This window comes from Gigantopelta aegis, chromosome 4 (assembly GCF_016097555.1).
Source record: "Gigantopelta aegis isolate Gae_Host chromosome 4, Gae_host_genome, whole genome shotgun sequence".
NCBI classification, from domain to species: Eukaryota; Metazoa; Mollusca; class Gastropoda; order Neomphalida; family Peltospiridae; genus Gigantopelta; species Gigantopelta aegis.
The window spans coordinates 30,778,431-30,800,932 of NC_054702.1; the positions used below are offsets into that span (position 1 = coordinate 30,778,431).

At 35.4% G+C, this 22,502-nt stretch overlaps 1 protein-coding gene and 1 long non-coding RNA gene across 2 annotated transcripts; one reads left to right on the forward strand and one right to left on the reverse strand.

The window, feature by feature from the left end:
- Nucleotides 1-5,089: 5,089 nt before the first annotated feature.
- Nucleotides 5,090-10,081, reverse strand: LOC121370365 (disintegrin and metalloproteinase domain-containing protein 10-like). The gene is made up of 2 exons (XM_041495531.1): nucleotides 10,035-10,081; nucleotides 5,090-8,772 (listed from the first exon to the last, which is right to left on the reverse strand). The coding sequence occupies exons 1-2, from the start codon at nucleotides 10,048-10,050 to the stop codon at nucleotides 7,568-7,570; spliced, it is 1,221 nt and encodes a 406-aa protein (XP_041351465.1). The 5' UTR covers nucleotides 10,051-10,081; the 3' UTR covers nucleotides 5,090-7,567.
- Nucleotides 10,082-10,114: 33 nt separating this feature from the next.
- On the forward strand, nucleotides 10,115-17,850 carry LOC121372013. Its single transcript, XR_005957878.1, has 3 exons — nucleotides 10,115-10,255; nucleotides 12,814-12,937; nucleotides 17,406-17,850. It is a non-coding gene; the product is annotated as an uncharacterized LOC121372013 (long non-coding RNA).
- Nucleotides 17,851-22,502: the final 4,652 nt, after the last annotated feature.

Here is a 22,502-nt window from a genome sequence, read left to right on the forward strand (position 1 = left end):
AAGGCCAGTTATAAAAGATTAGTAGTCCAGGAAAAATGGCCAAAAGGTCAGAAAAAATTAGTAGAAAGCTGAAACTTTGTTTATGCACTCCTCTTAGTAGCCTTAATATCATACTAAAAGTCCCCGTGTATTCTCCTTGAGCTTCTGTCGTTATGACGTTATAGTTCATATTTATGTGAGAAATGGCCTTTTCGGAGATGTATTCTAGTATACATGAGTATATTGTTTGAAGATTTATTACTAAATGGCAATAAGGTGATTTGAAACAAGTGTCGGTAATGCAAATAAACACAAGAAAATAGATCATGATGTCATATATGACGTCATCCTAGGTACTCGTTTAGTACAATTTACAAGTTCAAACATATAATAGTATTAGACAGCTCATACAGTTTACGACTTGAGTTTTCGCTTTCGTGGATTTTCAGTTTTGGTAAAACGTCACATTCATTAGTATCCTCCAGAGAATCCTCGTCAGTCATCTGGAAATCAAATGCTTCATAGTCAAGTTCCAGCGAGTCATCCTCGATCTCTTTCACTTCAAAATCAGTGTCTGATTCACAAACGACTGGTTTTTCTAAATTGCTGCAGCCATTTCCTTGGCAATGGCCACATAGAACTGTGCAGAACAGACCTGCTTTCTTGCAGCCACACGATCGCTCACAACCACTCTTGCAGGTGCATGAAACCAAACTTAACAGTTTTTTCAGGTGCTGGTGGCTGACGTGTGAAAACCGGTTGTAGCTGTCCATCTGTCAATTCCCAACCCCATTCTGTTGGTGGCAGTTCTACTCCTAACCACTGCTGCACTTGGTGATAAACTCTGAATGAATGTTCCTTTGCTGCTGCAGATGTCGGTGGTAGAGCTGCGAGCTGTATCTTGTTCTGAACAGGACAATTAGCTACTGCTTTCATGAATCTCCTATGTCTGTGAACATTCAGAGATTTTGTGGTCTTGTGAGCACCATACAAGGCCAGCAGGAACTGTACGTATACAGATGACACAGAATCTGGTGATGAGGTTGGGTCATTGAATGCCTTCACCACACAATGCTGTAGATCTGGGTTCTTCTGAAGAAGGGTGAATGCCTTCTTCTTACCTTGTCTGTACAAGGCAGATGTGGTGTCACAACCAGTCATGGCATGTACGAACAGCAAAGTGCTAGAGGCTTCTGACATACGCTACTGAGCACAGCTGATGGAAAACACTTTATCAGGACATTTTCCAGCTCCTGGTTTATACAGATATAGTTGGTTGTCTTGCTTTGACAACTGTATCAACAAAATAAGTAAGTCAACATCGGTTCCCACCACAACAATATTGTTGTTCCTTGATAGCTCTATTGCTGTACGAATAATCAACGTATCTGCATCTGCTACAGCATGATTCACTTTTATGCCAGCATGTTCCAGATACCCAGTCAGAGCTTGAATAAACCTGGCTTTATTCTTTCCATTGGTCAGGAATCTTTCTTGACGGATAGTAATAGGCATATCATCTGTGAACAAGATCGCTGTCGACTGTGACTTCATCGCTTGGCGATTTTGCTCCACGCCCTTGGTGCTTGGTGCATCACTATAACCATCAAATACAACGATGCCACTATTTATTCCATGGTGTTTCTGTACATATGTTACATATGCTGAGTATATGTCACTGTACGAGCCATGTTGAGGCCATATCACTCGACTCAGTAAATATCCGCCATCTACGACAACCGGTTTTTTCTGCATGATATTTTTGTTGACTACCAGCTACTGATTCTATGACATCATACATGACCGATTTCTGGGTTTTCCTCATGGATATCTCATCAAACAGTGATAAAGGTCTAGGAACTAGCCCATACTCGAAACAAGAGGCAAAATCGTCTTCAGACTTGATCACACAAACTATCCTGTTGAAGAGCTGCATAGTGTTCACGGGAATGACCTCTTCTCGCACTTTGACCAAGTTGGTGACACTAGACAGTGGAAGAACTTTGTCTTTCCGGTGCAGGTGGATGTCTCCAAATGTCTTACCCACGATTTTCTGCATTGTGGCTGTACCAACTTAAGTGCAAAATCACAGTTTACCACAACACCAGTTGCTAGTGATATCAATTCCTTATTTGGTGGAATGGGACTATGGACTGTAAGCCACTGTAGTAGAGTATCAACATCTTTGTTGTCACGCAATTGGCGAGACATTCTCAGTTCGACATGTTGCTCACTGGTGGTATAGGCTATGCCACAAAATGTTTCAACGTGTTGAGTAATCTCACTGCAGCCTGGCATACCCAACAGCCAATTACTGATAACGCCCTCGGTTATACCACGACCTCTGGTGAGACCCCTCCTGATGTTTTCATTGCTCGCATTAGCACCTGTTCTATAATCATGTCTGTCTGAATTCCTGCCCACATTGTATCCCTCCGTCTGACTGTAAAGTAACCCCTGGAGGAGAATGCTTCAAACTCATCTGGCAACATCTTCTCTTCAAATGTTGACATCTGCTGAAGATATAGATGAGCACACTTGGCATATGCTAGGTGAGCCGACGCATGGAAATGTGGGAGCATTTTACGTATTGTTTCAAGGTGAAGTTTCCAATCACCACATCTCTCGGTGCGCATGAATCTCAAATACGACATGTTTACAACATGATGCCACAGTCAACATGACGTCACTGTGACGTGATGACATTATAAAACGACATCTATATTATTTGAAGCAATATCCTTTATTAAACAATGAAGATACCACTGTAAATAAGTAGATGATAAATTCATATGGTCTGTAGAACTTAGCCCAAACACTGTTTTATAGATCAGTGACGCTCGTGATGTCATGACGTCATAACGGTAAACGCTCAAAGAAGATACATGGGGACTTTTAGTATGCTATTAAGGATAGTTAGAGGAGTGTATCTACCAAGTTTCAGCTTTTTACTAATTTTTTCCGACCTTGGCCAAAAAATGGTCTAATATTACTGACCTATAGTGCCATCTCCTTTTTTATATGTAGAATTGAGTCCAAGTTCAAATATGCACCAGAAGTGGGCCATATAGTCCCGAGTACTCTGCTGTTCGAGAGCTAGGCGGATATTTGGATGGTTTATGATCGCTCTCAGCCAGAGATAACTGTACAGCAAAAACACTGAATTGCTGTCTACCAGCGGGTAGGCAAAAATTCCCGCTCTAATACAACACTAATCCTGTGTTTGACGCTAAATACCATTACAATGATCATTTTCGAGTTCGCTGATAGCAAATATTTGACATATTAATCACTGATACACACACACACACACACTCACACTCACACACACACACACACACACACACACACACACACACACACACACTACAGGAAGAAACCCATCAGCACCTACGTATTTAAACGGAACATTGTAGTGTGTATTAGTGGTTAATATGTGAAATATATCTCACGGAGGGACTGGTACAATCCAGGACGACACATCCTTTCCACCACGCCTGAAGAACTGCCATTCACAAAATTGGTTTGACAAATATTAATATGCACAAGACAGAACTCGGGGGATATAGATGCGTATATTATTCAGTTATGATGTCACCCAGTCACGAATCACCGGTATATTTAATTAGAACAAACACATTATTTATTTTTCTAACACACCCGTTGGTGAGAACACCATGCGTTATTTTTGATAACACATTGTTGTTTACACACGCACGTGTGTTAACAATTTCAAGACATACGACTCGCTACTCCTAGATGATGACTAGGTCACCAATGCCATACGTCCAATAAAAAAAACCCAGGACAGTGGAAATCGATTACACTGTGACGTATTAGTTAACTTGGCAATCATGTGTCTGTGACGCGTAAGGCAGCTACAAGTGTAAAGGGTTGTAAATATCTTTTAGTCGATAAAGATGTTAAAATTTGCTTAAACCTGGTTTTTGAGGATGTATAAGAAATAGAATAATACATTCGTGTCCGTTAGATACCATTTATCTCACAACTCGTTGTTTAAAAACGTATCAAACTCGCTTTCGCTCTTTAGATACATTTTAAAACAACTCGTTGTGAGATAAATGGTATCTAACGGTCACTCATTTATTATTCTCTATATGCATCACCATGTGTACCGATTTAAAACAGATCAACAATAATAATATATTACAGCAATCTTATAAAAGTACACACTTGATATACTCTCTTGTAGTAGTATTGCACGGTCGTAGTTCTGCTTAGCTCGAGTCACCTGCAGCCCTCCCCTTATTGATATTGATATGTAGGGGAAAGCTAGAGGAAACTCTTTGTAATGCTTTGGCAATCGTCGACAAACAAATGGTCGCAAGCTACTGTGTCTAAAACACAAATGTTTTCCTATATCTGATGCCACAAAGCTTTAGTTTGATTATTCTCGAGTCCAGTCATGACATTAAACTTACATGGTGTTAACCAGTACCGACGCTACACGAAGAAACTCAATGCCCCTATGCAAAACGAACCTGCGCTGTACTTTCTTGTGGTGGAGAGGATCATTTGGACTAAACCTGGTTGAAATATTACTGGTGGAACTTCAGAAGCCAATTAGAGGTCATGGAAGTCATCTAGGATTTTGTGTACATACTGAAACTGTTTTCATATAAATTTTGAAACGATTAGCATCTGTTTTGTAAGACACTTTAGATGCTTCCATGAAAGCAAAAATAGAAACAACACATTTTATTCATTACCGGGAATACAAAGTATACAGTAAAACAGATTTAAACCATGTACATAGCTCATAGTCAACACTTTTATTATGCATGTATGAAATGAACCTTTAATGAGCTGTTAGGTATTTTGAATAACTGTTTAGAACAACAGGTTACTTCAATAGAAAAAGCATTGGCTCATGTCAGATCCACTAACAAAATCCAAGGCAGAGTGCAAGTAAGATCTAGTTCAAGCAGATTGTTAAATATTCAAGACCTGTTTAGCTATTGCAACCGGCCTCGGTAGCGCAGTGATTTAAGCCATCGGACTACAGCCTGGAAGGTACAGGGTTTGCAGTCCAGTACCGGCTCCAACCTAGGGCTCAGTGGGTAGGTATAAGGCCACTACACTCTCTTCTCTCTCACTAACAACTAACCCACTGTCCTGGACAGACAGCCCAGATAGCTGAGGTATGTGCCCAGGACAGCATGCTTGAACTTTAATTGAATATAAGCATGAAAATAAGTTGAAATGAAATGAAATAGCTATTGCAACAAGTTTTAATAATTGTTGGCATCCTTACAAAATGGTAGTCTGCTAAAATTCTATGATCTGTTGAATTCTGAGGAGAATAATCATATTTTTATGGATGGCTTTATCTAATTCTCACATAACCCTGTTCAATAACTATGTACACGAAAGAGAGTAATTTAGCAAAACATCAATGCTTTAAATAATATGCAGAAACATAACATTAATAACAAGCAAAAATATGCAGGTACAAATTAATAGCAGCAAAAAATTAATATTACATATTTGCATATTACCACAATGCATATATATCAGTCATAACAATTTTGAGAAAAACTAATGCTCCAGCATTATTAATATCAATATATAGACATAAATAAAATACATGTACATAAACATTATGGGCCGAATTTACAAAGCATGTTTACATCTTACACACATCTAACTACATTATCCATACATGCACATTTACAATGCTTAAACACCTGCGTTTAAGAAAAAACAGGCTTCATAAATTTGGCACAATATATGAAACCTTAATGAGACTGTCCTTCATGTGTTGCCATTGTATTAAAATTATAAGATGGAATCCAGTGACAGTCCGGCAGCAAATGGGCATAGCCCAAAATTCTCGTTATAGGTGGGGGGGGGGTTTTAATTGGTGTTTATTTATATTTGGAGTGTATATAGTGGTATCCAGGTGGGTGTAGAGTTGTCACTCTTGAGCAATTTAAAATATTCAAGATGGCCCCCAAGGAATCTGAAACTCAATAAAGTCCATGAATTAATTTTGTTTATGTATGTTTTAAAGGACAAATAATTCAATAATATAATCATTTGAAGCAAATAGTAGAAACAATTAATACGTTATTCAAGATGTCCGCCAGTGAGAGTCAAAATCAATGAAGTGGTCTATATATATTTAATGTTTTTAAATTTAAAAAACAAAATTGTTTAACATGCATTGAAATGAGCATTCATATATCCAACTATAATATAAACCAACTTTCATTCATCATGTAGGTCTAAGATTATTAAAAATTGGAGTTAAAAGTGAAAACTTGATGTTGAAACTAAAAGTGGAAACTTATTACCGGATATGTGATAACAATAGAGGAAAGGACGATTCTGAGACAACCCATGACAAGTGAAAATTTACTCGGACAAGTATAATGTACGTCGGTGGTTATCCAGGGGACGAGTAAAAAATTAAAAGCATTACCATTGTTTTGAGCAATTATTGAGATGTACATGTACTTCAATAAAACAAAATTAGCAGTGTCACATCGCAAAATGTAATACAAATATCGCGGGTTGACATTTAAACAAACATAGTCTTGATAAACTAATAGTCTTTGCTATAAAAACTGTTTTTTTTTATAATAACTAGTCATATTACAACAATTTCTACAAACATGGAGACATGTAAGCTACATTCTTATGAACTGTCGGAGTTTTAAAACACCCAAAAACAATTCCATTCAAATTCATATTTAAATCGCCTTCCAGCCTTGTTAATCAGAATTCGTTAAACAAAACAAACTTCTTTTTCAGCGTTGTTTTATAAACAAATTGGGAACTTTCAGTTTCATTAAAAAAAAACCCCATCTCATTAAGCTATAAATAGCTTTGCTATAAACAGGACATCAGTTGAGACAATAAAAATGTAAACAGGTTAACCAAACCAAATAATCCTTATAATCTAGATGCACCTCTCACATACCTGATTGCACACACCTGGATCTTTGGTGTATCAGGACATTGTATGGTTGGGACAAGAAAAACACTCAACATGTTCACCAAGCTGAGTATCCTTACAATCCAAATGAACCTTCTAATATACACAACTGCACGTACCATGACCTTTGATATAACAGGACACTGGTTGAAACTTGGAAAACCCCAGTGCGTTCAGATTTACTAAGCCAAATGATTTTGACATTTAGTCTTAGAGAGGGAACACACAAACATTGTTTTATTAGTAGCAAGGGATCTTTTATATGCAACATCCCACAGACAGGACATCACATACCATGATCTTTGTTATACCAGTCATGGTGCACTGGTGCACTTTTTCTCAGAATGTATGTTAATTCACAAATTTGTTTTCTTTCTTTTGAAACTGGGTGGGTTTTTTATTTTTTTATTTTAAAAAAAAATGGGGGTAGGGTGTGTGTATCTTATATCTTTCATGAATTTTTAGGATTAAACAAACCTAAAAAACATTTACATGGACTTTACAAGAGGTACAGCTTTGAAGGACACCCCGCCCACACACACACACACACACACACACACACACAACCCGTTGAAAACAAGAAACAAAACGAAACAAAATGTAACACTTGCCAAAAGGCATTTTACATCAAGGTGTTCGTGTTGGTTCCATTTGCAACAAACAGTGACTTTGATCATCAACAGCTGAAACACAAAATCCCCGCATGGGAAACCCTCTGATTAATAGTATTCGCACGGCTGCTTCTTCGTTTGCACTACACTTTGCAGTTTCTAAAAGTAAAGGTACGGATGCTGTAGGGAAAAATAAAGAAAGACGTCCGACAGCTTCTACAAACTCCTTTCCTTTTCCGAACATTACTTGTTGAATTCTGCAGTCAATTTTCTTTTGGAAAGTTTCCAACGTTTTACAATAGATAACTTTTTGAAGCATTGCTTCATCAAAAGCAATAGTTAACCTTCCCACTCTCAGAGCTTCTACGTGGCTATCACGATGTCTTTTGTAAGTGGTAACAAATATTATTACAATAGCCAAACTACATAAAATGCCTCCAAATACATAAGAAACATGATGTTTTATCCAATCATCAATATCTCGTTGAAATCTACTACTTAAGAATGTGTCTACTATGTCGAGAACAGTATCCAAACTTTTCATAATGCATACATGTTTATGATCACAAAAACCCGTGTTAGCATTACATCCGTAACCCTTTTCAGTTCTTAGGTTTACAGAGTATTTAGGTGCACCTTCAAAATGACCGACCGGAGCACATTCGTCTTTACTTGCATTGTATTCCTTGCAGCAAACATGACAATATAATGGTTTACTAGTACACTGGCAGTCTTTGAGTTTTAACAATTCACAAATACTCTTAGAACATTTCCCTGATTCACATATTTGTCTTCCACCATTACAAGGTTTTCCATCTGGAAGATTAACAGGAGCAGGACACGATGAACTGACCCCATCACAGTAAGATGCACGTGTGCAGTCAGATCTGCGTAAACAAGTTTGTTTTCTGCTTGTGCTTATTGGTACACAGTCGTCCGAACAACATGGTGATAGTTTTGGTGAACACGTTTTGGTTTTGTTGTGGCCAAAAGTACAAGGTATGTCTACACTGTTATTAACATCACTTGGTATACAACAAGGATCAACGTAACGACATGTTCCAGATGTTCCACAGTCACATTCCTCGCCATCTTCGATAATAGCATTGCCACAGACCGGCCCTATGTCCGTTTTTAAACAACGGAGGCCCTTGTTTACAATAACAGGGTTCATACTTTCAATACTGCAGGGGGACAATAGTTTGTTATTTGGTTTGGATCCTGAAACGATATATGGATACATAATGTAGTTACCATATTCATTATTTGGTGCACAGCTTGGTTCATCTAGGCTGTCATGGGCCGCGCCAAAACAATGACCAAATTCATGTGTTAGTACTATTGCAGCCTTCTGGTTGGAACAGAATTTATCATCACTAAGCCGACTTATTAACAAGACGTTTAAACTTATGCCCGATTTTCTTACCTGACATATTCCCCCGCTATCTGAGTGAGGGTCTGAAGATGCTATCATAGTTAAACCTATAATGCCCCCTTCAAAATCTCTGTAAGTGAAAGCCACACCTAGACAGTAGTTATTAAAATCGTAATTAGCAAAAAGGCGAAGATATTCAGATGAAGACAAACGTGTTTCCTTTAATTTATAACCAGGCTCATAAGGATTATTGTAAATTGTAATATTTTCAACAACAAATCCAACGTTGTCAGCAAATCCATCGCCATCGAAGTCTGTGCTGCGAAAAATGGCATCTGCTGTAGCAAGACTACTTGTCATTGTTTCAACTGTGCTACCAACACTGAAACTACCAACGTGTTTAAAATATAAATGGTCTGCAACTAAGTGAACGCCGCATGACTGACGTTGGTTAGGTGAACGTCTGTGTCTGTGATTTTTATACATGTTATTTTTAACGTGACTCCAATCCCTGGGTTTTTGTTCCAGAAAAATGTAATCATCTCTTACATTAGTGTCATCGTATTTGAAGGAATTTATTTTACATGATAATACATATTTGAGATTAATGTCTCTATCGACAGCCTTTGCATTTGGACAATCGATTTCAATTGTAACATTATTCCAGCTTAGTATGCCTTTGAAGTTATTACTAAGAAATCTTCCACGTACAACAGTCACGGATACATCGTAATTGAATCCAATATAAAATATGGGAATATCTATGTTAGCATTGCCCCCACCTTGGTGAGTTATTGTCATTTTGTTATGAAATAGTGGCTGTTTCTTAAGATAAATATTAAAATGAGAACCAAACGCCCAGAACTTTATTTTTTTTTCATAGCTTGTATTATTGAATGTTGTTATGATGTTTTGAAACTGAATATCGGTCTCATAGGTCCCACTCGGCACCAAGTTATCTTTGTTCATCTGTTGTTCATTGTTGTACTTCTTGTTACTGAACCAGTTGGTATCGGTAATTGCTACTGTTTTCCAACAGGGCAGTGAATGTAGCACGATAAAGTTAATAATCATGATGACAATTGTTGCCATTCTTCTTTGATCTTACCAGTAAATTGAAACATTTTTAAAAAAACCGCCTTCGTTTACTTTTTTTTTTATCCGGATCCGGAAATACAATCTATCTCATTTCCGTTTTATATATATCGTTTTGGTTTTTTTTTTACCTTTGATCAAAAATGAGTAGTTTCGTTTTAATTTACTCTGATTCAAGATCAAATATACTATGATTTGATGAGCATTTTTTTTTTAACCTTCGTGAACACTGTGGTAAGTCACATTTAAGATATTATCCTTCCGTTGACCTATTGTCCGAACCAAATTGTTAACAACTACGAAAAATCACTCTCCTACCTTTAATTGCCGTTATATTTCCTCCAAAGTTTGTCCAGACACAAATCTAGAAAAAACCATTACAACGACACAGATTCCACATATCAGATGATAACCATGTCACCTATATCGACTTCGCTGAGAGCGCATAGAGGAAAAAGCATGTAATTTTGTATCAGCTGCCATTTTGACTTTTTATGGAATATTCTTCAAGAGGGGTGAAAGGATAGGACTTAATCTAACAACGTTATAACATGTTATAATATAAATGCAAACGTGATGAGGTCATATTTTTTATTAATTATTTTTATTATTATTATTATTATTTTAATAATACCACTAGAGATTATCGATTTCATATTAATTGTGTCACATACTTTGGAGGCTTTCACCCCTCTTGAAGAGTATTCCATAAACAAGCAACATGGCAGATGGCAGAAAACTGCATGTATTTTTCCCTATGCAATCTCAGCAAAGACAATATCGGCGACATCGTTGCAGTCTCGTGTGTGGAATCTGTATATTTGTAGTGGTTTTGTTGCGATTTGTGTGTGGACAAACTTTGGAGGAAATCTAACGGCAATTAAAGGTAGGAGAGTAATTTTTTGTAGTTGTTAACAATTTGGTTCGAACAATAGTTCGGTGCGGGAACTTTTTCTGTGTAAACTTACGTCTTTTGTCTCAGAACAGTAGCTGAGTAGGCGTACATTTAGCATAGCACACCCTACATTTAAAGAGTTCTGACGTTGTTGACTATTGCATGGGGAAAGTAAAGAAATGTTTGTCACATTAACAGAAATTTTCGTAAAAATAAGGTTAAAACCAGCGAAGAAAGCAAGATTGAACTTAACCGACTCATAAATGAATGACGTGTCGATGACAACAAATGGGATGTTGATTGCGCGAACCGTGCACTAGAAAACAAAGTGAACGGAATTGGAAGCATAATGCAGTTAGGGATGTTGACGATATATTGAGCCCTTAAGAACTCGTTCTTAATTGGAACTCTGTACCTACCAGCCTGTAGTCCGATGGTTTAACCACTGCGACACCGAGGCCGGTAATTATATACAGATTAAATCTCATTTTTAATACAGGGGTGAAGACAAAATGCTAGAACAGACAAAGTATGCAGCTTGATAGTATGATACATTATAGATTTATATGCCAATTCATTGTTCCCTTTTCACACAAACAGACTATAAGTTTAACTTTTATGATAAAATAGCCAGTGCACCATGACTGGTATATCAAAGGCTGTGGTATGTGCTATCCTGTCTGGGATGGTACATATAATGGAAAGATTTAACGGGTTTTCTTTCTAAGACTATGTCAAAAATTACCAAATGTTTGACATCCAATAGTGGATGATTAATAAATCAATGTGCTCTAGTGGAGTCATTAAACAAAACAAACTTTAATTTTCATGATATATCCATATTTGACAGAGTTATGGCCCTTGAAATTAGGAAATACGCAAATTTGTTTTCCATACTCTTTTTTCCCCAATGTCTCAAGATATTGAGCTGAAATTGTGTATATGGGTTTACAATGTACTATCACAGATCAAGTTTGACTTTCTTGATGATTTACCAATTTTTGTCAGAATTGTGGCCCTTGAAATAGGAAAATTTGTTTTCCGGACATTTTCTTTTTACAATGCCTCACGATATTGAGCTGAAAGTTTGGGTATAGGTTTATCAAGTTTGACTTACATTGAGGTTTATCCTTTTTGTTACAGAGTTATGGCCCTTGAAATTAGGAGATACGAAAATGTATTTGGTCCGGATGGGGATATATATTGCTTTAGCAGTATTCTCTGAAGGCTTGTGACAATTCATATGCAGTCAAAAATAAAGCTTAGCAAATTAAATACATATTATAATTCAAGATCTGCATATCATGAAACATTTTATTGGCTAATCAAATCCACATGCAAACACTAAAATTGGCTTTCTAATATTCAATCTGCAGTCTGTAATGCAAACTTTGATTAGCTAATCAAATCCATTTACAACAATTAAACCAGCACTAACATGTTAAAAATACATTATCTTTGATAATTTCCTGCAACAGAATGCATTTTCCTCATAAATTTATGACATCAATGCTGTTTATAAGTGTTTGTTTTAAGTGTGATGCTGACAAAAATGTCAAAGCAAATAACAACAACTTGCTGAATTATGAATATTGATAAACATGTATATTATTAAACAACAGTGTTAAGTGTAAGTAAATCAATAATAATGATTGGCATTGTCATTATTAAATCAGTAAAATACATAAATAAAATTAAGAGGAACAAATGTATTGCATACATGTACATGTGAAAACATATTTTTTAATTTGCACTATTATTATTTCATTAAGGTAGATGATTGGAAATATAACAGCTAGTTTAATATCTGATGACTAATTAAATTGACTATCCTGGGTTTTTAATACATGCTTTAGTTTTTTCTCATCTGAATTTAGTTTTGTTTTTCAATCTTAAGGTCTTGCAAAAGCACAGTCAAAGGCAGGTGCTTCATTGACAGTGACATCAGAGATGATTGCCCCAGACAGAAAGAGGAAAGCTGGTCCCTAGGATGCAGTCAAAACAAAGAAAAGTCGAGACTGGTTTGTGATGATTAATAACTATTATTGATTGAAACATATTTTATTGCATATAAGGTACAAATGGATTGGACACAAGATATCCAACTTACAAGGCCCTCTGCTATTATTATATATACATAGCAATGAAATATATAGATCTACAGAAACCATAAAAGTGATATCTGGTGAAAAAGTCATATTTTCACTGTATTTTAGCTACAGTGAAAATATAGACATTTTATTTACTTTTTTGTAAAAGTTCATGATTAAATTATCTCCCTTTGTGTCGTTCTTCATATATAGATCTACCGAAACCATAAAAGTGATATCTGGTGAAAAAGTCATATTTTCACTGTATTTTAGCTGGCCTCAGACCACAATTAATTTCGCTATATGTTTCTATATAGCCTTAGTGGCTATAACATTTTTATTAATATAAGCAGGCCTGTGAAGTTTTGTATGTACCTTTGCCTGCATGGGGGACACATACCCTGAAAAGGACAACCCCTGTTGTCCAGCTCTTTCTCCCAGCATATTGGTTTAAACAGACACACCCTCTAAACCAGGCCGGAGTACACCCATTTTACACAAAAAGCACTACTTTTGCATGGGCCGGAATTACCACAAACAAGTCTTCAATGTCAACAAGTTACACATGTTTACAAACTACATGCTATCCCCTGTCACTTCAGTCAAACAGTTGCCACTTCATAGCTGTCTGCCATGAAATAATCACAGTCAAACAGCAGACTACTTGCGCGGTGAAACTTCCGGATTTTGGACAACCAAATGGGAAGATAACTGTAATCTGAGGCCTATCAGTCCATTTTTCCCCCTAAAAACTGGCCCACACTAATGCATTCCAATGATATACATATTAAAGCAATGCTCGGTGAGTATCGGTATGTCACCTTTAAACTGAGAGTATACAGAGGCTGTGTTAAAACACCTACCACAGTGCCTTGCCATGGCCAATTTTAGCAATGGAAACTTGAGGGACACCAACTTCAAAATGTAATAACTTTATCACATTTTGGAATTTCTTCATACAATGAGCAGCTATTTTTTCTTCTACATATGTTCTATCTGCACAGTGTTGTCTTGGAAAGATTTTGAAATATTTAAAGGAAAAAAAATCAATCATTAGATTTTACTTCATTTTTAATTAAATATTAAACTTAAATTTAAATTTTTGAAAAACAAAAAAATCTAAAACTGTAAAATTTTGCATTTTAGATATGATAAGTGGAGGCTTAGTAAAGATATGGTGACTGAATTCATGATACATTATTAGAAATGTGTCAGAGGGATGGTGAAAGTCACAAAATTGGGACCATTTGCAACAAATGTTTACACACTAATTTCAGGGAAAATTAGACATGATAGGCCTCATATTCAATTTTGACCTGCTGTATTTACTTAATCTACTTCATTTACTGTATTAGACATGTAGCCACTTTGTAAAAGGCAAAACAGTCCATATAAATGCATATTAATATGAATATGCCCTACAGATATTACTTAGGTATACACCATAATATTTTTTTTGTTGACGACAACTTTGAAAATGAAGATTTTGTCACAAAATGCTGATATAAATCCTACCAAGAGGTACTTGCACCATATTTTTCAGTTTCCAGTGATAACTGTTAACAAGTGTAGTCATGTGCCAGTGTCTGGGATACCTCAGTGTAGTATTTCTTGATTGGAAGGATGTTTGTAGTAATGACCACTGAATATGCATTATGGATTATTCTGCCATATGTATTACAAGCCAAATGTTAACCTTTTGGCACATTTTCTGCAATAAACTTGACAAGTATACCAGCATCTGATTACTGAACACAATAAATACATTCAGACAGCATAGAATATTAGCCTATTAGATTTTCTAAGGATAAAAGACCATTTTTGAAAAATGACTGAAGTGTGTAATTTACATAAATGTAGGTGAAATGTATTATTAGAGTACTTAATCTTGTTAAAAACTGTATACTATTTATTTAAAGTGTTTAATTACATTTAGTAGTGATATATTCATTATATTTAGATCTTCTGTCCAATTGCAATAATTGAGAAATTCATTAAAATTCAATATGTAAAAAACATTCAAATCTCAATATTGACTAACAAAATCCAACTTTTGCTCTTTTTTACCAAAATATTAGCTCAAAACTGTTAAAAAATATTGCAACAACCTGTAGTAACATCAGAGGTCATTTTATGCTATTTTGGAGGATACTGAAATTTAAAAGTTGAAAATTTTAATTTTAATTTTTAATAAATTCAAAAAAAATGTTTTTTAATTTAATAAAATATTTAGAAAATAAATAAATTAGTTTTCATATTCCTTGTGGTATGCACAATCAGTCTGTGTAATTTCACCTCTCTGGTTATAGTACTTTCATCAGAATCAAGCATTTAACCGGTGTAATGTGTGAACTATATCAGGCCTCAGACCACAATTAATTTCGCTATATGTTTCTATATAGCCTTAGTGGCTATAACATTTTTATTAATATAAGCAGGCCCGTGAAGTTTTGTATGTACCTTTGCCTGCATGGGGGACACATACCCTGAAAAGGACAACCCCTGTTGTCCAGCTCTTTCTCCCAGCATATTGGTTTAAACAGACACACCCTCTAAACCAGGCCGGAGTACACCCATTTTACACAAAAAGCACTACTTTTGCATGGGCCGGAATTACCACAAACAAGTCTTCAATGTCAACAAGTTACACATGTTTACAAACTACATGCTATCCCCTGTCACTTCAGTCAAACAGTTGCCACTTCATAGCTGTCTGCCATGAAATAATCACAGTCAAACAGCAGACTACTTGCGCGGTGAAACTTCCGGATTTTGGACAACCAAATGGGAAGATAACTGTAATCTGAGGCCAGCTACAGTGAAAATATAGACATTTTATTTACGTTTTTGTAAAAGTTCATGATTAAATTATCTCCCTTTGTGTCCTTTCTTCATATTTAAGTTTGATGATTACCAATGCATCTGATTTTTTTTTTTTTTAAAGAAAAATAATCTGAACAACTGTACCTATAAAAAAGGGATATGAAGTGCAATTACAATAAAATATCTAAAACATTGAATACGAAGCTAAATAATGATGCCACAAAGAAAGAATGAAATGTTTTATTTAATGATGCACTCAACACATTTTATTTATGGTTATATGGCATCAGACATATGGTTAAGGACCACACAGATTTTGAGAGAAAACCCACTCGCCACTTCATGGGCTACTCTTTCCGATTAGCAGCAAGGGATCTTTTATTTGCACTTCCCACAGGCAGGATAGCACAAACCATGGTCTTTGTTGAACCAGTTATGGTCAGTGCAAGTGGTTTACACCTACCCATTGAGCCTTGCGGAGCACTCACTCAGGGTTTGGAGTCGGTATCTGGATTAAAAATCCCATGTCTTGACTGGGATCCGAACCCAGTACCTGTTGACAGATGGTCTAATCACGACGCCACCGAGGCCGGTTAATGATGCCACAATGTCCTGTCATTGAGTGTAAGTTCATTTTAACAGTGTTCAATTCATTTTGTTTTGTGGGTTTTGGAGGATCGCTTTGTCAGGTATATTTGCACAGCAGTATTATTAATTCAATAAAATTAATTTTTATTCAGATTTCTTTTAAAAAGTCTAAGATCAAGTAAATCTTCTGGAAAAATGCCATCCGAAGAAATATATCATGATGTTACATGTTTTCGATAAGATAAGCGAAAGATATTAACAAAAAGCGAATAAAAAAATTAGGAAAGATGTATAAAGAAAAATAAATAGACCATTTCATGGTGTTTTTTTCGAATACAATTTTTATGTCAACTCATGCTTTGTGAAAATATGGTTTTTACACATTACAAGCTGACATAAAAATCGTATTTGAAAACCCCCATGAAATGGCCTCTATTTATTTGTAATTTTGCAGGCAGATATTTTGTTAATGTAATATCGATATAACATAATGACAAATACCTACGGTGATATTCAGATACGGTGGAAATTTTTAGTATGAAATTAGGGTTACTTTAAGTAAAACCTTTATTTTTGACCAAATTCTATAAAAAATAATGACTACGTATCAGAATTATAATATGTTTGACATCCAATAGCCGATGATTAATATATCAATGTGCTCTAGTGGTCTTGTTAAACAAAACAAACAAAATCTATATCATAGAATATGCCTACCAGTCCAAATTCCCTGTGTGTGTATTCCTTTAATACAGGTATTTTAACGATTTGAGATTCACATTAGGTGGTCGCTGGCCACGTTAGACAGGTGACGCATTTACATTAAAAATTGTTTGGGAGGGATAAAAGTGACCGCTTATGGCAAGTGTCCGCTGATTACAGGTAGCTGCTAGGACAGGTTTGACTATTAGAAATAATGTATTGGAAATATTAGAAATGAGTGAAAATATTTATGAAATGAACTTTCTTTAATAAAATTTGTTTTCAGTTTCAGTGGAGTCCACTGGCATTTTACCTCCCGATGTGCTGGTGTCCGAAGCGATCAAAGTGTTAATGGAAAAGTGCAGGACTATGTTGTCTGAACTCAACCACACAACAGATTCAAAATCCACCGAAACTTACTGAAACCAGTTTGTGTAAAAATGACAAGCACTGTACCAAAACACTTCATAGCTGGTTTATCAAAGGCAGTGTGTGTGTGGAAAAATGTATAAAAGATCTCTAGCTGTTAGCCTATGTGACAGGTTTCTTTTGTGACATGAGATATAGTGTGCCTTTAACCAGTTCTGGAGCACTGGTTGAAATGAGTCAAAACCCAATCTGCTGTTCGGATCCACCGAGGTGATTCGATCCTGTGACACAAGCACCTCGGGCGAGTGCTCAACCAACTGAGCTAAATCCCGCCCCCTGTTATAATAAATGATATACAAGTACCCATCATCTTTGTTGCTCAATGTTGTTAAGACAAAATATTGTGTGGAACGTAGGGTAGGGCCTGGACGTAGATCAGTGGTAATGCATTCACTTGTTGTATAGGTGGGTGTGCAAGGGAGGTGGATTTCAGGTGTTGAAATCCTTCACTGCATAAAATTATTTCTTTTTAAAACTATATTTTACAGGAGAGTATGCCTAGAAACTTTGCTCATCAGTCTGTCTTCCTCCACCCTACCCCCCCCCCCCCCATAATTTCCTAATTATGGACTTTTTTTTTCAATCAGCATATCACAACTGGAATTTCAGACCCTGGTACTGTACTGTCCATAATTAAGTGCATATACAAATATTTTACTTGCCTATGTGATGGCAGTGGGTTTTCTCTCTACTCTCGACCTAGTTTTGAAATAACCCCATTATAGACACCAAACTGCCATAGTTAAAAATTTGCAGGTTAGTGTAATAAGCATAACAATATAAATCCATTTGTTTAATAAACATAGCACGTTTCTTAATACCTTTTTTATGATGTTCTTAGACTGTCATTTAAAAGAAAATTTTAAAAACTATTTTTGACTGTTCTCAACTGTACTGCTATTTAGTTTCTCGATCTAGCCAGTGCTTCATGACTGGTATATCAAAGGCCATGATGTGTGCTATCCTGTCTGTGGGATGCTGCATATAAAAGATCCCTTGCTACTAATTGAAATATGTAGCGGGTTTCCTCTCTAAGACTATATGTCAAAATTACCAGATGTTTGACATCCAATAGCTGATGATTAATAAATCAGTGTGCTCTAGTGATGTCATTAAACAAAATAAACTTTAAAAACCAGTCTCTTGAACATGCCTATCTTAACCCTGGAGGTAAGCCATGTTGCAGTCACATCTTCACAAACATAGGAACTAATAATTAGACTCCTGTTATGAAATGGTGTAATAGTCCTTAAATATAGTGGAAAGTCTGCACCCTTGTACGATTTCAATCAACTTAAAATATACAAACAACTTTATATCACAGATTAGCTACAATAACCTAATAGCTTCCCTCATACAGACCAATAAAATAATATGTGATACTGATTTATGCATAGTAACAAAAATAGATACAACGTGGTTTTCTAATATAAAGTACACGTACTATACCCAGTTCGAACCTCCACTAAAAGTGTTCTTGTCAGTAATTTCAGTTTGGTTTAATATAAAAAGAAATGGAGACACATTTTGGAAATAATTTATGTGCAGTTTGTAAAAATATTCACAAGACAAAGTAAAATTATTGATGTAAAAAAACAACACTTTTAATAGAGGTTGGAAGAGGGTATTAATGTGTAATTATTCTACCAGTTCATGCACAATAACATGTATATAGCCTATCAGAATAATTATCACTTTTTTATGAATGAATGACACAATAAAATATAGGCCTACATGGTGAGCATAATACATTATTTTTATTCCTTAAATATGATATTGACAATACTGAAACACACAAGGGTAATAATCTTTTTATCATATAATCTCAAGCTTAATACAACGTGTTTATGTATGCAGTCAGCCATTACCCGATATTCATATGACATAAAAATATGTGACACAGTGTCTTTTTGAATGGAAATGACGTCATTTTGGATATCTTTACATAAACATAAACTAGTGCTTAATGTTTTTTGTTTTCTGAACACAAGAATATCCAGTGTAATCAAAGTATGTGGTATTTTTCAGATCACAGACTTTCACAATTTGATAATTTTGCAAATTAGATGTAAATTAATCAAGGTCACGACACTAAGTTTATTGACATTTAAAAAAATGTACTATAGTGAAACTCCATAATCATCATTCAAAAACATTTTAATAGCAACTTTACAGAATATAGTGTGTATACTACTGACACGCCTTTGCCATTACTTTTATTTTCATATTTTTAAATACTTGTATTGGTTGTACATGTATTTGTAACCAAAATGAATGCAAACATTAAAGTATATTTTGCATGCATCTTGATGTACGAGGGTTGTGCTTTTACTTATGAATGATATGGCCTCAGATTACAGTTATCTTCCCATTTGGTTGTCCAAAATCCGGAAGTTTCACCGCACAAGTAGTCTGCTGTTTGACTGTGATTATTTCATGGCAGACAGCTATGAAGTGGCAACTGTTTGACTGAAGTGACAGGGGATAGCATGTAGTTTGTAAACATGTGTAACTTGTTGACATTGAAGACTTGTTTGTGGTAATTCCGGCCCATGCAAAAGTAGTGCTTTTTGTGTAAAATGGGTGTACTCCGGCCTGGTTTAGAGGGTGTGTCTGTTTAAACCAATATGCTGGGAGAAAGAGCTGGACAACAGGGGTTGTCCTTTTCAGGGTATGTGTCCCCCATGCAGGCAAAGGTACATACAAAACTTCACGGGCCTGCTGATATTAATAAAAATGTTATAGCCACTAAGGCTATATAGAAACATATAGCGAAATTAATTGTGGTCTGAGGCCTGATATAGTTCACACATTACACCGGTTAAATGCTTGATTCTGATGAAAGTATTATAACTAGAGAGGTGAAATTACACAGACTGATTGTGCATACCACAAGGAATATGAAAACTAATTTATTTATTTTCTAAATATTTTATTAAATTAAAAAACATTTTTTTTGAATTTATTAAAAATTAAAATTAAAATTTTCAACTTTTAAATTTCAGTATCCTCCAAAATAGCATAACATGACCTCTGATGTTACTACAGGTTGTTGCAATATTTTTTAACAGTTTTGAGCTAATAATTTGGTAAAAAAGAGCAAAAGTTGGATTTTGTTAGTCAATATTGAGATTTTAATTTTTTTTACATATTGAATTTTAATGAGTTTCTCAATTATTGCAATTGGACAGAAGATCTGAATATAATGAATATATCACTACTAAATGTAATTAAACACTTTAAATAAATAGTATACAGTTTTTAACAAGATTAAGTACTCTAATAATACATTTCACCTACATTTATGTAAATTACACACTTCAGTCATTTTTCAAAAATGGTCTTTTATCCTTAGAAAATCTAATAGGCTAATATTCTATGCTGTCTGAATGTATTTATTGTGTTCAGTAATCAGATGCTGGTATACTTGTCAAGTTTATTGCAGAAAATGTGCCAAAAAGGTTAACATTTGGCTTGTAATACATATGGCAGAATAATCCATAATGCATATTCAGTGGTCATTACTACAAACATCCTTCCAATCAAGAAATACTACACTGAGGTATCCCAGACACTGGCACATGACTACACTTGTTAACAGTTATCACTGGAAACTGAAAAATATGGTGCAAGTACCTCTTGGTAGGATTTATATCCGCATTTTGTGACAAAATCTTCATTTTCAAAGTTGTCGTCAACAAAACAAATATTATGGTGTATACCTAAGTAATATCTGTAGGGCATATTCATATTAATATGCATTTATATGGACTGTTTTGCCTTTTACAAAGTGGCTACATGTCTAATACAGTAAATGAAGTAGATTAAGTAAATACAGCAGGTCAAAATTGAATATGAGGCCTATCATGTCTAATTTTCCCTGAAATTAGTGTGTAAACATTTGTTGCAAATGGCCCCAATTTTGTGACTTTCACCATCCCTCTGACACATTTCTAATAATGTATCATGAATTCAGTCACCATATCTTTACTAAGCCTCCACTTATCATATCTAAAATGCACAATTTTACAGTTTTAGATTTTTTTGTTTCTCAAAAATTTAAATTTAAGTTTAATATTTAATTAAAAATGAAGTAAAATCTAATGATTGATTTTTTTTCCTTTAAATATTTCAAAATCTTTCCAAGACAACACTGTGCAGATAGAACATATGTAGAAGAAAAAATAGCTGCTCATTGTATGAAGAAATTCCAAAATTTGATAAAGTTATTACATTTTGAAGTTGGTGTCCCTCAAGTTTCCATTGCTAAAATTGGCCATGGCAAGGCACTGTGGTAGGTGTTTTAACACAGCCTCTGTATACTCTCAGTTTAAAGGTGACATACCGATACTTACCGAGCATTGCTTTAATATGTATATCATTGGAATGCATTAGTGTGGGCCAGTTTTTAGGGGAAAAAATGGACTGATAGGCCTCAGATTACAGTTATCTTCCCATTTGGTTGTCCAAAATCCGGAAGTTTCACCGCGCAAGTAGTCTGCTGTTTGACTGTGATTATTTCATGGCAGACAGCTATGAAGTGGCAACTGTTTGACTGAAGTGACAGGGGATAGCATGTAGTTTGTAAACATGTGTAACTTGTTGACATTGAAGACTTGTTTGTGGTAATTCCGGCCCATGCAAAAGTAGTGCTTTTTGTGTAAAATGGGTGTACTCCGGCCTGGTTTAGAGGGTGTGTCTGTTTAAACCAATATGCTGGGAGAAAGAGCTGGACAACAGGGGTTGTCCTTTTCAGGGTATGTGTCCCCCATGCAGGCAAAGGTACATACAAAACTTCACGGGCCTGCTGATATTAATAAAAATGTTATAGCCACTAAGGCTATATAGAAACATATAGCGAAATTAATTGTGGTCTGAGGCCATATAAAAATAATGGTGTGTAACCTATTTCCAATTTAAGAAACGAGAGTAGCCTCCCTTTAGCACTTCCGCT